This window comes from Talpa europaea, assembly GCF_964194135.1.
Source record: "Talpa europaea genome assembly, chromosome: 3".
Taxonomy (NCBI): Eukaryota; Metazoa; Chordata; class Mammalia; order Eulipotyphla; family Talpidae; genus Talpa; species Talpa europaea.
In genome coordinates this window covers 149,371,329-149,387,980 of record NC_140069.1, presented here as the reverse complement: position 1 = coordinate 149,387,980, position 16,652 = coordinate 149,371,329, and the positions used below count along the sequence as shown (strand labels likewise).

The 16,652-nt window shown below is 48.2% G+C and overlaps 1 protein-coding gene across 1 annotated transcript in view; it reads left to right on the top strand.

The window, feature by feature from the left end:
• Window positions 1–16,652, top strand: part of KMT2C (lysine methyltransferase 2C) — a gene marked incomplete at both ends in the record, with an annotated part of 180,998 nt that overhangs the window by 142,129 nt on the left and 22,217 nt on the right. The window contains 10 exons of the mRNA XM_084230748.1: window positions 28–242; window positions 1,774–1,847; window positions 2,910–3,092; window positions 3,442–5,346; window positions 5,744–6,036; window positions 7,053–8,857; window positions 9,872–9,983; window positions 12,120–12,198; window positions 13,694–13,757; window positions 15,555–15,787. Coding sequence (XP_084086874.1) covers window positions 28–242; window positions 1,774–1,847; window positions 2,910–3,092; window positions 3,442–5,346; window positions 5,744–6,036; window positions 7,053–8,857; window positions 9,872–9,983; window positions 12,120–12,198; window positions 13,694–13,757; window positions 15,555–15,787 — 4,963 coding nt within the window. The remainder of the gene's footprint in view (window positions 1–27; window positions 243–1,773; window positions 1,848–2,909; window positions 3,093–3,441; window positions 5,347–5,743; window positions 6,037–7,052; window positions 8,858–9,871; window positions 9,984–12,119; window positions 12,199–13,693; window positions 13,758–15,554; window positions 15,788–16,652) is intronic.

The following is a 16,652-nucleotide window of genomic DNA, read 5'->3' as shown; positions in this document are numbered from 1 at the left end:
GAAGTAAAGGTATTTATTATTTTCCAGGGATAAGAATCCAGTATTTACTCCATTGACAAGCGACCCTACCAGCTCTTGGGCGTCACCCGCTGCCACCCTGGAAGGAGAGAGTGACACCATGTCCAACGCCCAGAGGAGCACCCTCAAGTGGGAGAAGGAAGAGGCTCTGGGCGAGATGGCAACTGTAGCTCCAGTTCTCTACACAAATATCAACTTCCCCAACCTAAAGGAAGAGTTCCCTGGTAAGGTGCCCTGCATCGGTGCTCTCTGTCGGCCTCTCTGCCACGTGCTGACCTTGCATGGTTTTGGTTTCACTGAATGGGGAGTCCATGAGGCCTTGTACATCTGCACCTAGTGTGAACGTGCAGTGTGAGGGTTCTGATGATGCTTGGAAACAGCTTGCCTTTCCTCTGTCTGAGGCACTGTGTGCATTTGCATGTTTCCCAAAAGTTAATTTCAGTTAATGAAATATCCATTTTCCAGCGCCTGGCAGTCTTTATACTTATGTGGACATCAGTGATACATTACTGTAAGTGCAAATCTAGGGGAAAAAGTTGTAGAACAAAAACCAAAAAGTACTAAGTTAGGCCACACCAGTCAGTTCTTAGCATTGGTCCCTTTGAAATTAGCTCAGTGTTACCGCTCCTCTCCCCAGCTGTCCAGGCTGTTTGAAAGAAGCAAAGGGTACAGGGTACTGTTATTGAGAATTCTGATTAACCAAAGGATGAAATACTTGGATTCATGAAATGCCACTTACATAACAGTTGGGAACACATGCTGGTTCTTGTGAGTTCAACATGAGAGAGTACCCAGGCTGGGGGGTCGCTCACTCTACCCAGGGCTGACACTGTCCTGCAGTCACTTCTGTCAGCACTCAGCTCTTCTGTGCTGCTGGAGGGTAGGGGGTGCTCTGGACTTCTTAGGGAGAGGCCCATATTCCATGCTTTTTAAAGTTTGGTCTGCTAGTGGCACTTTACTTGTTATGCATAGAAATAAGTCCAGCGCTGCCTTATCTAACTTAGAGACCAGTGGTTTGTGCAGAAATGTCAAAGCAAATTGCAGATTCTTCAAGCTTGTTTTTACACGGTGAGCTCTTACCAGAGCACAGCGGGTTGTGTTAAGTCACTTTGTGTCAGTGCAAATGGTTCCAAGAGCAGAGCTGTAGTTTTTGTTGTTTTTTTCAAAGTTGCTTTTTTCTTGTACTTTGTGATTCCAGAATCTCATGAAACCTCTTGCTAATAAGGCTGTTGGCTTATCAACTGATTTCTACTTTTATTGACTTTCTCAAAGGTTTATTTTAATAGACTAAATAGTTTTTAATTGTCATTCACCTCTGTTCTCAGGCAAATTCATGTAATAGTCATGACACCGAATTTCATAGAAATGGCTTGAAATCATTCCTTTTCTGTGTCTTCCTTCTCAAGGAAGGAAGTGAGGGTCTTATTGATAATTAAGATTATTTCCTTTTAGCCAAATAGACTTCTTTTAGAACAGATTCTTCATGAAGCTATCAGCTTTGGTTCTGGTAGCATCTCTGTGGTTAAGAGAATTTTCTTGTCATAATTTATCTGCTTTTTAATTTAGTTTAAAAACTACCCAACATTACATGCCAGATTGTTAAAGCAGTAAACATCATTCAGAAAATATTTGTTTGCCCTCCGAAGTTAATATATTACTACTCATTAAAATTAGCTATCAGCAGGCCACCAGTTCTTCTGTTAACCACATCATCGGTGAGACTCAGTAAATATGCTTGGTGTTCTTACTTTGCAGACTGGACGACTAGAGTGAAGCAAATTGCTAAGTTGTGGAGAAAAGCAAGTTCACAGGAAAGAGCACCATATGTGGTATTTAAGAAATTTCTGTGTCTTTATCTTTAAACACACTACCTAAATCTTACTGCTGTTGCCTTAGCTTATAAAAAGGTGGTTTCCATTTCAGAAAATATGTTAAGATTTGGCACAACTAATAAATAGTTTTGTTTTTATGCAACTCATTAGTATGTGACATTTTAAGCTAATTAACAGAACTAGGATGTTGAAGATTGAAATTAGTATGATTAATTCACTTCACTTTAAAATTATTTTCTCTTTGAAAAAATTCTAAACTTGGAGGCCATATGTGCCTCTGTTTCTTCCTCAATAAGCTGCTCTTTGTATTAAGTTTTATAAAGATGCATATTATCTAGACCAGACCTTCAGAGGAACTCTTGAAGCTTGAACCTACCAGGAGTTACCAGGGTGTTTTATAAGATCCACAAGTCATATGGTAAATTGTTTCCTCCCAAAGAGCCAACTCGTCAGCGGCTTCAAACCCTGGTGCTTTCATTTTAAAGCACATGAAACCTACACCCTTGTTAGGGAAGTGCGCATGGTCCTTTCCAGCTTTGTCTTGGCTGCCTGTGTTGTCCATGGGCGTGATGGCCAAGATAAAGCAAAAAAAAAAAAAAGCTTGATGTGTTGATAATGGTTTTGTTTTCATGACAGGCTAATGTAGTCAGATAATGATAGGCTATTTTTAGTGTTTCTCAGTGATTTTCTTTAATGTTCAGTGTAATATTCCCGATTTTAGATGTGGAGGATTAATTTATGCTTGCCTTTTCTCTAAAATGACATAGATGTTAAGTTTTCCATTTTTGAAAAGTCTTAAGAAATCTAAGATTGACAGCACCATGATCACATCTTGGTTCCGTTCGCCTGGTCAGACGTGGAAACTCCCTCCTTGGAGGCAGCAGCCGTGGCTGGATAGCCAGTGGCTCTCAGGCCCCATCCAGGGGATTAGCTCCTTGCAGCTGTCAAACTGGGTTTTTCCTGGCTCATTCTGTGATAAAATTCCCCAGTCTTTGTTTTTATTTCTTAAAGCATGTTAATATACACTGGGAGATAATTTTCCTCTCCTTTTTTTTAAAGCAAAAAGCCAGAGATAACAGAGCTGCTTTGCGTATTAATAAAGTGCAGATGTCAAGTGACCCCATGAAAAGGCAGCAGCAGCCGGACAGCGTGGACCCAAGTTCTCGTATCGACTCAGATCTTTTTAAAGATCCATTAAAGCAGCGAGAGTCGGAACATGAGCAGGAATGGAAATTTAGACAGGTGTGTGGTGTCTTTTTAATTTGCTTTTGCAAATTGCCTTTTTGCTTTTTGAGATGAGAGCTATTTGTTGTGATTTTAAAATATAGTTATTATTGGAATGTAAACACTGAAAACAGACCACTTCCCATCTCAGTAAAGTGCACTGAATTTGGCTGAGGACATTTATCGAGCTGTCCTCACTGCCCGGGACCTGCAGGAAGTGACCTGAGGATACCAGCCTCAGCCCTGGAGGAATTTGTACCTGTCAGAGGAGCAGTCTGGTGGTGGCTGACATCAAACACATGAACTTTTTGCTGCTCTCATACATGCAGCAAAATGTGTGATGGTTTTTTCTTCCCTGTCCCAACAGCAAATGCGTCAGAAAAGTAAGCAGCAGGCGAAGATCGAAGCCACACAGAAGCTCGAGCAAGTGAAGAACGAGCAGCAGCAGCAGCAGCAGCAGCAGCAGCAGCAGCAGCAACAGCAACAGCACCAGCAGCAGCTCAATGCTCAACCCCTCGTCGGCCCATCCGGGTCAGACACGCCGAGCAGCGGGGTGCAGAGCCCACTGACCCCCCAGCCAGGCAACGGCAGCATGTCTCCCGCACAGTCATTCCACAAAGACCTGTTCCCAAAGCAGCTGCCCAGCACCCCAGTTTCCACCTCCTCCGATGACGTGTTTGTAAAACCGCAGGCTCCCCCTCCGCCGCCCGCGCCATCCCGACTGGCCCTCCAGGAGAGCCCGGCACCCACTCAGCCGCCTTCGCCGCAGGTGTTTTCACCTGGGTCTTCCAGCTCCCGCCCGCCATCCCCCATGGATCCCTACGCGAAAATGGTGGGCACCCCGAGACCACCTCCGACGGGCCACGGTTTTCACAGAAGAACTTCCGTGCTTACGGAAAGCTGTGCCCCTCTTCCATCCGTCTCCAGGCCCCCGCCCATGATCGAGCCTGTGGGAGGTCGGCCCTCCCCAGCCAGGGACCCCTGCCCCACTGCCGCTCACACAGACCCCTATGTCAAGCCCCCGGACACGCCCCGGCCTGTGATGACAGAGCAGTTTCCCAAGCCCCTAGGCCTGCCCCGGCCCCCCATCGTTCCAGAGCAAACTGCGAAGGGGTCTCCAGCAGCCGGAAGCAGCGATCCCTTCGCTAAACCGCCTCCCCGGACAGATGTGTTTCAGCGCCCACGCATCCCGGACCCGTACGCACGGCCTTTGCTCACACCGGCACCTCTGGACAGTGGCCCTGGGACTTTCAAGACACCCATGCAGCCCCCTCCACCCTCCCAGGAGCCTTATGGGTCGGTGTCCACAGCGCCGCGGCGGTTGCCTCTTGACCCTTATGAAAGGCCTGCTTTGACACCAAGACCTGTCGACACCTTCTCTCACAACCAGTCAGGTGACCCCTACAGCCAGCCCCCAGGCACCCCACATCCGGCGATGAGCGAGTCTTTTGCCCATCCTTCAAGGGCTTTTTCCCAGCCTGGAGCCGTGTCCAGGCCAGCCTCTCAGGATCCGTATGCCCAGCCCCCAGGGACACCGCGGCCTGTCCTTGAGTCTTACCCCCCGCCCTCAGGAACACCTCGCTCCAACCCTGACCCCTACGCGCAGCCTCCCGGCACCCCTCGGCCCACCCCGGTGGATCCATACAGTCAGCAGCCGCCCACCCCCCGCCCACCCCCTGCAGCGGACTTGTTTGTGCCGCCTACAGCTGCTCAGAGGCACTCGGACCCCTATGCCCACCCGCCTGGGACGCCCCGGCCTGGCGTGTCTGTCCCATACGTGCAGCCGCCCACTGCTCCCAGGCCACGGATGTCGGAGGCCTTTGCACGGTCCTCCTTGACGAGGCCAGTGCCAGGGCCGAGTCAGGACCCTTTCCTGCCGGCAGCCTCGAGCCACGGAGCAGCTGTCCCTGGGCCTGCAGGCAGATCACCCGATATGTGTGCCCAGACGCCGCGGCCTCCAGGACCTGGCCTGCCAGACACGTTCAGCCGCGTCTCCCCATCTGCAACGCGGGATCCCTATGACCAGCCCCCCGTGACTCCCCGGCCCCCATCCGACACCTTTGGAACAAGCCAGGTTGCTCGTGACATTGCTGACCAGCCCCGACCTGGGTCGGCGGGGACCTTCGGCACACCCTCCAAGTCCCCAGTGAGCTCTCAGGGCCAGCAGTTTCCCGGTGCGCCGCAGCTCCCGGGGCCCGCACCCACCGCAGGCATCTCTGAATCACAGAGCACTGTGAATATGTCTCAGGCAGACACGGAGAAACTGAGGCAGGTGAGCCCCACGCGTGTCCCATTTATCTCCACCATGTTACCGAGAATGTCCTGTCGTCAGACCGAGTCACTTCTGCACACGTGCTCAGGTGTCTCATCCTCTTACTCAGTGCCCTTTGCCACACGGCGGGGAATCACTGAGATTGGTAAAAGGCTGTTCCGTAACCGAGTTCAATCTTGGTGAATTTGTGGGGGACCCATAAACACAGAAACTTTCCATTTCGCAGTAGCTGTCTGGCAAATCATCCATTAATTTGCCGTGACCTGTTTCATCATTAAGTGTAACTGGTGTTTCCTCAGAGGGTAAAACGTCAAGGTGTCATGAACACTCCGGGCCGTGCACGTAGCAAGCGCGACCATTAAGGAAGCGATGCAGTGACTTGTTTCTTCCTTTTCAGCGGCAGAAGTTACGTGAAATCATTCTCCAGCAGCAGCAGCAGAAGAAGATGGCAGGCCGGCAGGAGAAAGGGGCACCGGACCCCACTGCGGTGTCCCATCCAGGGCCCCTGCAGCACTGGCAGCCCGAGGGTGTGGGCCAACCCTTCACTCGGCCCCCGCCCCCCTATCCCGGGAGCATCCGCTCACCCCTCATCCCTCCTCTGGGACCGCGATACACACTTTTCCCGAAGGACCCACGTGCACCGTACCCTGCCGATGTTCCTGGGATGGGGATGAGACCACATGGGTGCAGGTAACGCTTTCATTTGGTACCAGATTTAAGTGCTGACAGATGAAAGGAGTGAAAAGTGGTGACTCTTGATCAAGAAGTTCTTACTGCTTTTTAATTCTTGGTCCCCTTGAGATACAGTCAGTGTCACTTCTCACCCCTAAGGACATTCCTTTTCTGAAGTTGACATCATGGCCACTGTGACGCCTGTGTCTGCCAGGCAAAGCGCCTGCCCGGTGATGAGTGAGCAGGGTCCTCTCCAGAGTCTTAGTCCATGGTCATTGTGGGTGTTTTTCTGTGGAAGCCTCTCATGACGAGGTGGGCCAGAGGCAACCTTTCTTGAAGCGGCGAGTAGAAAGACCCCAGCCCCTGGCTCCTGAGCTAGACCAGGAGGTGCTTCTCCTAGACGTGCTTCAATTTCCCTAGTCATTGGTCTAGTATGTACCTCTCTGGTGTGGTCTTACCCTTATTTTCATTTTTTTCCTTCTCCATTATAATTGCTGTCTTTAATTCTACCTAGAACAAAGTATATTGTGAACATGAATAATAAAATTAGTCTCATAACTATTCACTTACTAATCGTCACAGCAGTGTCCACCTCACCTGCTGTGCTTGATCTCTTTCTCCCCCCATCCTCCTCGTGGACAGGGGCCCATGAGTCCGTCACAGTTTGTTCAACCCACACCCTCACTCCAGCACCCTCCTCATAGGCTTTCTTCAGGTCGCCCCCCAGGGTACACCAGAAAGACAGACCCTGCTTGTTTCACGAGAGGTGACTTAATCCACTTTGGGGCTCTTCCTCTGACTTCATTTATGTTACCTGTTAAGACTCAGGTGTGGTGTCCGCCAGGGGCACTCACCCAGAATTCACAGATACTTTACAAGTGCTTTGTGCAACAGTGGTAATTTGGGGTTTTGTCAAGTCATTGTATTCAGCTATAATTTTGTATGTGCCTTAAATCTAAAACACGTCCTTTTTCAATTAAGTCCAAGTTCAGTGTGATACTGAATGTAAACTGTTTGCTTCTTTCTTCTTTTAGATTTGGATTTCCAGGCAGTGGTCACGGTGCTATGTCCAGTCAGGAACGCTTCCTGGTGCCTCCTCAGCAAATCCCAGGCTCTGGGGTCCCCCCGCAGCTGAGACGGTCACTCTCTGTGGATGTGCCCAGGCCCTTAAATAACGCGCCACTGGGCAACCCGGTCGGGCTGGCCCAGCACTTCCCACCCCAGGGTCTCCCGGTGCCGCAGCATAACATCCTGGGTCAGGCGTTCATCGAATTGAGGCACCGGGCCCCGGATGGCAGGCCGCGGCTGCCCTTCAGTACCACTCCTGGCAGCGTGTTGGAGACATCTTCTCACCCAAGACATGGGAACTTCATTTCCAGGCCCGACTTTCCAGGCCCTCGACAGACAGACCCCATGACCCGACCTCCCCCAAGCCTCCCCGGCCAGCTGCCCGTGCACCCAGGCATGGAGCCGGTACCGCCATCCTCGCAGCAGCAAGGCCATCCTGTCCACGTGTCTGCAATGGTCATGAGGTCTCTGAGTCAGCCCTTAGGTGGCGAATTTTCAGAGGCCCATTTGTCCTCCGCCACTCAGGCTGAAGCAGCGTCTGATAATTTACAGATCGCCACGCAAACGTCCGATGGTCTCGAAGAAAAACTTGATCCCGACGATCCATCAGTGAAAGAACTGGACGTTAAAGACCTGGAAGTCAAAGACTTGGATGATGAAGATCTTGAAAATTTAAATTTAGATGCAGAGGACGGCAAAGGAGATGAACTGGACACTCTGGGCAATTTGGAGACGAACGACCCCAACCTGGATGACCTCCTGAGGTCAGGAGAGTTCGACATCATCGCCTACACAGACCCGGAGCTCGACTTGGAAGACAAGAAGAGCATGTTCAACGAGGAGCTGGACCTCGGCGTCCCCATCGACGACAAGCTACATGGCCAGTGTGCGCCGGCTGACCCGCAGAGAAAGGAGCAGGACAGCAAGACCACGGCTCCCCCTGAGAAACACTCGCCGTGGAGAAAGTCTCCCGTGGGCAGTGACATAAAAACCGAAGCACCATCTCCGAATTCCAAAGGGGACGTCAGAGTTGACATGGAGAAAGGTGACGAGGCCAAGGACTCTGGGGAGGCTCCCTGCTCGCAGGCTTCTGCCCCTGTGGAGGGGAGTGAGGGTGAGCGGCCGTCCTCCCAGCCAGCTGATGCAGATCCCACCGAGAGGAGGACTAACCCCAGCTGCGGTGGGAGCACAGGCCTCGGCCCCACCCAGCAGCCTCCTGAGGAGGCCACCACCTCTTGTGGCCTAACAGCATCGACTCCTGTTCTCTCCAGTTTACTTGCTCACGAGAAGCCTGACGCCGCCGACGTGGGGCCTTTGGGGTCTCCAGCACCGACACTGCCGGCCTCCCCATCCAGCCGAGTGCAGGGCGTGCCACCGGCCTTGATGACACCGCCCGGACAGGTTTTGGATAACAGCATGAATTCTAGCATGGCAGTGGTCTCCAGGGTAAACCATGCTTTCCCTCAGGGTTTGCAGGTAAATCCGGGGTTTGCTCAGGGGCAGTCAGCAGTCAGCCACAGTTTTGGGACTGGAAAACCTGCCGGTCAAACAGTGCCGCTGACAAGTCAGCCTGGGACCAGTGGTCTACCGGGGAACCAGCAACTGATGATCCCTCAGATGACCCAGCAGGGCAGGGAGAGGCCCCTCCTCCTCGAGGAGCAGCCCCTACTTCTGCAGGATCTTCTGGACCAAGAGCGGCAAGAGCAGCAGCAGCAGAGACAGATGCAGGCTATGATCCGGCAGCGCTCTGAGCCCTTTTTCCCCAACATCGGTAGGCACTGCGGGCCCCCCTCAGTCGTGGGTAGGGCGGGCTGCGTGTGCTGCTGAGATTGCTGGGTTTAGGGGCACTTGCACGGGAGCACTGAGGCTCTGCTGCTGTTTCCTCAGCTGTAAAGTGAGAGCAGTTAGTTTTGGATTCCTCCCAGGTGAACCCTGATACTCAGAGCTTCGAGTATCAGATCCCCTCAGTTCCGTTGTGTAGGACTCTGTTCAGTGGAAGCAAGAACCTGTTTTAGCTCCTTCTAGCAGCCATTATGTAGACTGTCATAGCAGTGAGCTTGGCAGTTTGTTTTTTAACCTCATAAAGCTCATCAGCCTATTCCTAATGGCCTACGAATTAAAAAACTGCAAAATGGCAATGTAGTAAGAACACCTGAGTGTTAAAGGACACAAGTTTAAAGGATGCTTTCTCCTAAACAATAAAATTGACATTCTAAGGAAAGACACACTAAAAAAGTGAAGTTGACATTCTGTCCTGTGCACGTTACCAGTTTCATCACTGGTCTATTTCTTTTTTGTTTTCGTGCAAAGCATCGTATCTCAGTAATGTATCCTTATTGCAAGCATATGCCCTCACTTCTAAGGAGTGATGACAGCGTTATTGGATTTCCTTAATATTAGAAGTAACTGCAAATGCTCATTCCTGATATTAAATTCCTGAAGAAGCACTTGTGCGTAATTTCACAGTTGGTGCATGTTCGCTGAGAAAAAACTCCATTGCTTTAGATCATTGACTGTTAGGATCCCCCTTGATTAGACTGATTTAGTCTTATTTTAATTCTTGCGGGAGTCAGTCACTAAAGTCCTGCAGTTCTGAATCACTGAGACAGGGTTCTTAAACATCTCGTAATTCCCTCTCATGTGGAAGCCTGTTATAGTGATTATTAAATAGTAAGAAGTAAGAATCTATAAATTACATCATATCGGTGATAGTTATTTTACCTCTTTGTGTGACTTGAACTAAGTACTATGAAATCAGTAACTTGAAAATATATTTCTCCTTCAGATTTTGATGCAATTACAGATCCTATAATGAAGGCCAAAATGGTGGCCCTTAAAGGCATAAATAAAGTAATGGCACAAAGCAATATGGGCATGCCGCCGATGGTGATGAGCAGGTGAGTAGCGATGTCTCACATTCCTACTGCACGCCACGAAGCTCATGAAGTTATTGCTGGTGCTTGGAAAGAGCACACAGAAACTCAGATCATATTCTTGGAGTGAACAGTAAATATTTAGATTGGCTGTCATGTCAGCTGAATATGATCAGTTGTAAAATGCTATAGAAATGCAAGGATTTAAATTTCATTAGTTTCAAGGGAAGCATAAAACAGCCCAGAAAAGCTTGAAGAACAACATACTTAATAAGGAAATTGAAAACATTGAAGCCTGTGTTCTTGTAAATACCTTTAGAATGGTTAGTGCTAACTGAGAGCTCCTTGGGACAGAGATCTTCCACCCTAGTGGATAAGAAGATGAAAAGGGTGTAGTAGTCAGTGGGCTATGTTGAGAGAAAGCAGTTTATTGAAGCCAGTAACGACCTGTTATCCCACCAAAGGAACCACACTGAGGAGCATAGGGTATTTCATGACTAGTCATGAGGAATAGCTAAGAAGACATTTAAAGTGAAGAATTGGAGATTTTGTAAGTCCTGTAACTGCTAGCGGAAAAATGGGAAGCGTGCATTCAACGCGACTGAGAGTTGCCTGACTCTGACTCATTGAAGTTGGGGTGTTTGTTTATCCCCCTTGGGGGAGGAAAGAGCCGCGGGGCAGTGTCGCCTAAGTTGTGCTTGTGGATGCTGAGAAAGCTCTGCCTGTGAGGGGCAGGCTCATGGGTTCAGCCAGAGGCCCTGAGACGTTGCATGCGTGCGCGTGGGGGTGGGAGCTTGAGCGGCGCCTGTGTCGGTGGCTGCCAGAGTCCTTCTCGCAGTCGTGGGGACGCAGCCTCATTATCTTGTTAAAGCCCTTGTCTTTTAAAAAGGAGTAAGGATGGTGGTGGAAAGGAATATAAGATCCACGTGAACTTTAGACACCCAGGATTCTTAAGGTGACCCGGGAGTCCTTACAAGTGTATTTCTTCCTCATTGGCTGTTTGGAAATGATGGCTAAGAACCAGGCCCACATAGAGTCTGTGATTTCTTAAAGAGGTTCACTGTTGAGCAGCATCTCAGCATTGTTGTCTGCCACGGGGGCTAACTTTTTTACCTTGTGAACCTCTGGACAGTCCTTCTCAGAACATTTTGCAATAAAATTGGAAGGCAAATGCAAAAACAGCATAATAATGGAAATCAACTGTTTGAAATATAGTCATTAAAACTTTAAAGTTAGGGTGTGTCTACTTCCTAACCAGTTTAGATAAGGTCGTATGACTGTGGCAGTTTTAAAGGACCCTTAACCTAAATGACCCACAAGGAAAGTGCTCCCCTTTGGCCATGAAGAGAATGAGTCTGTCAGTGATGGCAGCAGAGCCACTAGTAAGAGTCAGAAGGCACCGCCCTTCACTGGGCACGCGGTGACGTGGTGGGCCTCGGGAGGAGACCCCGGCTCTGGCAGCCTCTCCCTGACTGAGTGATGTGCCGGTGGAACACCGTGCCACCCTTCACCCTGCAGCTCCTCCAGTGAGGGTGTGGTGGGAGAGACAGCAGCCAGGAACCTGGAGCCCATCGCGGCGCGTTGTGGGGTGGGCGAGAGGTGAGGAGAGCTGTGGGCCAGGTGCTTCGCGCACCTGTGCTATTGGGGCCTTGAGGGCTGCTCTGTGACTGATTAGAACAGTGTTTAGCCAGATACTTGCAGCTGTAGAGATTTCTTCTTGGTCAGTGACTGATTTTTGATTTAGCATTAGATATAGAAATGTACAAAAATGAAACTTCTTAATTAAGGTACTTTTTCTGTGTTTGAATACAAAATATCTAAGTTATCAGAAATGGCTAATGTTGAGATCAAGAAATAATCTCAGTTTATATGATACAACACATTTTATATAATGAAACACCACAATATTTTGTATCCAGAAGACCTGGAGCAGTTGTCAGGGTCTCTCGTGAGGCACTTACCAGAGAGCCTGTGGGAGGGCCCTTGCTGTAGCCTCAGGCGGCCTCCCGGGAGCCGGGGGAGGTGGTGTGGTGGGCTCACACGGCCCAGGGGACAGTCTCAGTGAGGCGAGGCAGTCTCACGCTTCCTCCCGCGGAGGAGACCTTTGCCGGGCGTGGGCGAGTGCGGTTCTACAGTCGCTGACGCGTGCTTCCTCCCCAGGTTCCCCTTTGCCGGCCCCGCAGCGCCCGGGGCACAGAACAGCGAAGGCCACAACCTCCTGCCGCAGGCGCTCGCTCAGGTACCGCTGCTCTCCCTAGCACTCGCCAGGCCCTTTGGCGGTGCTGCTGCAGGTGGTGGGGCTTAGACCCGCCAGAGCGGGCCCAGCAGACGGGAGGGCATTTCTCCCTTGTAAAGGAAGGACCGATTAAGGTTAAAAGCGGGTGATAATTTCTGGGAAGGACTCCCCTGTGTAAGGATGGAGAGTCACGTGGAGGGAAGCTGAGGGAAGCTCAGCGATTTTGGTTTTGCTTTTATTTACCTTCAACTCCAGACCTTGTCATGACCTGCGTTTTGGAATTAACCCATTATATTTAACACGTAAAGCTGCTCTGAACAGTAGAAAATATTGATTCAATTCATTTTAATTAGCTGTGGTCATGCTGTGCCATATACTCCTTGGAATAATTTGGTTTTTTGCATATTCAGCACTTACAATAATTTTAAGTATAGGATCTAAGTATTTAATAGTGTCAAGCAGTGTCCAGGACAGCAGAACTGCTCATTTCATGTTTTCTCCAATGATTTTTTTTTTTCCATGTACCTGCCTAGAAATAAGAGAAAACTACCTTCTCTGTGACTTTTTGGAATTTCCTATTTTGCCCTGTCAGTTGTGCTTTAAATTTATTTTGCTGATAGTCCTATGATTTTCATTAATTAAACAAGAGAGAAACACCATCTGACACAGTGGGAAAAGCATTGCCTTCATAGCTGAGTTTCAGAACAACCCCCAGTCCCACTGCAAGTTCACTGTGACAGTCTGGGCAACTTCTTTACCCTGTTTTCTGAATTGTCAAGTGTGACACCGTCTGCTCTGCAGTGTGACAGGGACTGTGTGTGATACTGGTGGCACGTGCTTCAGAGTTGTTACCCTATATTCAGCTCACGTCCAGTAGAAATCAGAACGACTGAGTAAATATTTGTTAATACTGTTTATCAGTTAACTTTGTCCATCCGAGTGTTGCCAGGGAGCTGTAAGATCACCCGTACTTGTTCACTCACTCAGGGAGTCGCACACGCAGTCAGAAAGGAAGGCTAATCCCGAGTCGATATGTATTTGTCATCTTATTTGTGCATGTGAGGGTCCCTGGCTCACACAGGGCTTTGTTTTGTGGAGCGGAATCCAATAGCCCTGGAGCCCATGTCATAGGCCGTGCTTGTACAAGAGACTAGGTAGATTTCATCCAAAGGCGAGGTTTTATGTGGGCCTCTGCTTAAGCACTGAATGTACTTGCTTTTCCCCACTGTTACATTTTTGATGACTCATCCCTTACCTCAAACATAATTGTTACTCACTTGAAATCTAGGATATAGTGGTTTAGAGATAGTTGTAGCTTTTCAAAAATTAGGTTGTCACACTAAATAATTTTGCTTTTTATAAAAATCAAAGGTGGTGTAGGAAACTAGAGGGTTTCCCCCTTCCGTTTCTTTTCCTTTTCTTTTTTTTTTTTTTTAAAGTTTTTTCCCCTTTAACTGAAATGTGGAATAAACCTATTTGTAAATTTTACTTATTTTAGGATGGCAGTATAACACATCAGATTTCTAGGCCTAATCCTCCAAATTTTGGTCCAGGCTTTGTCAGTAAGTATAAATCTAATAAGTTACATGTTCTCTGGGGATTGCTTGTTGGCACTACATCTGTGTTCTTCTCAAAACATGGGGTTAGCTTAGCTGTGCTACTTCTAGTCTGAGTGCCCTCTCCTACGAAACACCACTGCCCTATGAAGCGTCTCTTCTTCAAGGCATGTATTTTCATTGCTTTATTTTCTCTGTGCATGAAGAACTACAGTTAGAGATAAATACTCTAATACAGAAGATACTATCTTCCCACTCTCTTCAGTACTGTTGCAGTTTTGTATGTAGATCGGGCACTTTACAGTCTGTAGAGCTAAGCCACCTGTTGCCGTAGCGACGGTCTGCCTGAGTGCCAGGGCGCAGATTAGCAGTGATGGGGCTGGCAGCATGTGTGAAGGAGGTGGTCCAGGATGCCCGCGAGTTCTTCCTCGCTCCCTTCAGGGACCCCAAGGTGGTTCAGAATAGCAGTCCGAGTTCTCCCCAAACTGAACCTTTCTGAAATCTTCAGACTGTTTAGCTAACTTTTTTTCACCGTTATTTTTCATTTTGCTCACCTCTGCTCTCCTGGTTCCAGAAACCAGAAAGGCTTTCCTTGCGGTAGGTCTCATTCTACCAGAAGCAGAACTTCTGAAATCTTGTGAAAAAGCCTGTTCTTGAAAAATGCCCTTCAAATTTACTAGACTAGATTTCAAGTTCATACATGTACTGGAACTTCTGGGTTTAGGAACAAACCCAAAGTCTGACCTTTTGAAATTACCTACCCCTGCATAAATTATTACTATTATAATTTGAACACATTTGCATTGAAAACAAGTAAACTGCTTTGACCAACTGGCTTTTTCTGGCTTTATTGTGCCCATTGGCTTTGGCTGGATTCTTACTGTATGACAATATTCTGTTTACATTGGTGTAATTTTTCAGCTAATGTCCTTGGAATTGTATTTATTAATTTCTTTGTCTTGATAGTCAAAAAGGTTTATTCAGAATTTCACTACCATAAGAAAACCTTTTTGGGGGCTGATGGGGAGGGGACTTGGCATCAGTGAAGTAAAGTGCCCTTAAAGAATAAAGAAAGAATCCTGGTACAAGGTGAAGAGATATAACTATTTGGGGAGATATTAGTGACAGTCATAAAAGAAGGAAGGATTGTACTTGGTTAGTTGTTCCTTACTTTGGCTTATTTACACAAATACAAATTACACAAGTCATAAAATTGTCATTGTTTTAACATAGATGTTTTCCTTATAAAACATAAATTTTGATTGGTCCTTTCTAAAACATTCTGGATTCCCTCCCTTCCAGTGTGGGAGATTCTCTCACTGTTGAGAAGCAGGGAAATGTTTGAAGCTTAGGGCCCTCAGCGCGGGAGCCGCCCTCCCAGACCTGCCTGGGTCCCTGCGCGGGATCGGCCCAGCGGTCTCTTCAGCCTGTAGGTCTGAGTCACAGCGTACATGTGTAACAACACCCAGTATGACTGTGGGTCAGAGAACCTGGTAGCTCAGTCGTGAGAACATCCCACGTGCTGAAAGCACCTGCTTTCAGAGGGCTTACTCGAGGCCTACTCAGGTTGTATGACCCTGTCCTAAAAACTTGCTTTCTTCATTAAATATTTTTCTGAAATCTTCTACTTTATAGTCCATTGTGGTCTGAAATTTAGTACTGTGCTTTCAAAATATCTGTGACAAGGTCATGGTCAAACTGCATTTCCTTATAAAATGAATTTGTGTAACTCTCACTGTGTTGGACTTTTCCGCAAACTCCCAGCAGACTTAGCACAGATGAATCTTTGATTTTTCCCCTCAGATGATTCACAGCGTAAGCAGTATGAGGAGTGGCTTCAGGACACCCAGCAGCTTCTCCAGATGCAGCAGAAATACCTTGAAGAACAAATTGGTGCGCACAGAAAATCTAAGAAGGCCCTTTCAGCTAAACAGCGTACAGCCAAGAAAGCCGGGCGTGAGTTTCCAGAAGAAGATGCCGAGCAGCTGAAGCATGTCACCGAACAGCAGAGCATGGTCCAGAAGCAGCTGGAGCAGGTAATGCCAAACAACATCGCTGTAGTGATAGCGTTCTGGCCTGTCACTCGCCGTGGTGCAGGATTTGGGATAAAATGGTGCACAAAGCGTATTGGGGGGGGGGGGGGAGCTGGTGGGGGGAAGCCCTGAGAACTCTCATGAGAGTGGGAAGCAACCTGGTCCTCCCCCTGGAGCCATGGGCTTTGGGAATGCCATGGAAGGGCTGATGCTCATCCTTAGAAGGACTGTTTCCACTATCCGACTACAAACTCTGGGGCTAGCTCAGGGATTTCCATGCCTTCCACCACCAAAAACCTGTTCTGAGTTTTGGCTTTGATGATAGAGCTGTGGGGAGGGCCCGGATCGAGGGCAGTACCAGCCAGGGAACCCAGAGGTGTCTTTTCACTTGGAGTTTACCTTTACTCTGCCATCTCCTCTGGTTCTTAGTGGAGTTTCAGATACAGAATTTGAATCATGGTTGTTTCTATGATTTCTTCTCAATATCTTGATTTTAAAACACATTGCTATATCTTATGATGTAAAGGACTCAGTCTTGAAAAATAAGGCCGTTTTGCTGTTACCATCCATCAGAAACCAGGCTTTCCTCAAAACACACACACTGGAGTAACAATTATATTTAAAAAGAAGTGAAGTTTAAAATAAACTAGTAATAGTGTTTGAAATAGTTTAAAGGTCCAGTGCTAGGTCTTCACCCACGTGAATTAAAAACTTGGGTTCATGCAAAGACCTGTAACCCTAGTATTTATAGCAGTTGTATCCATGGCCACTAAAAATTGGAGACACTCCCAGAATCCTTCAGTGGTGAATAGCTGAATAAAGTGTGGCCCACCTGGCTACGAGGTCTGAAAGAATGAGCCGTTGATAC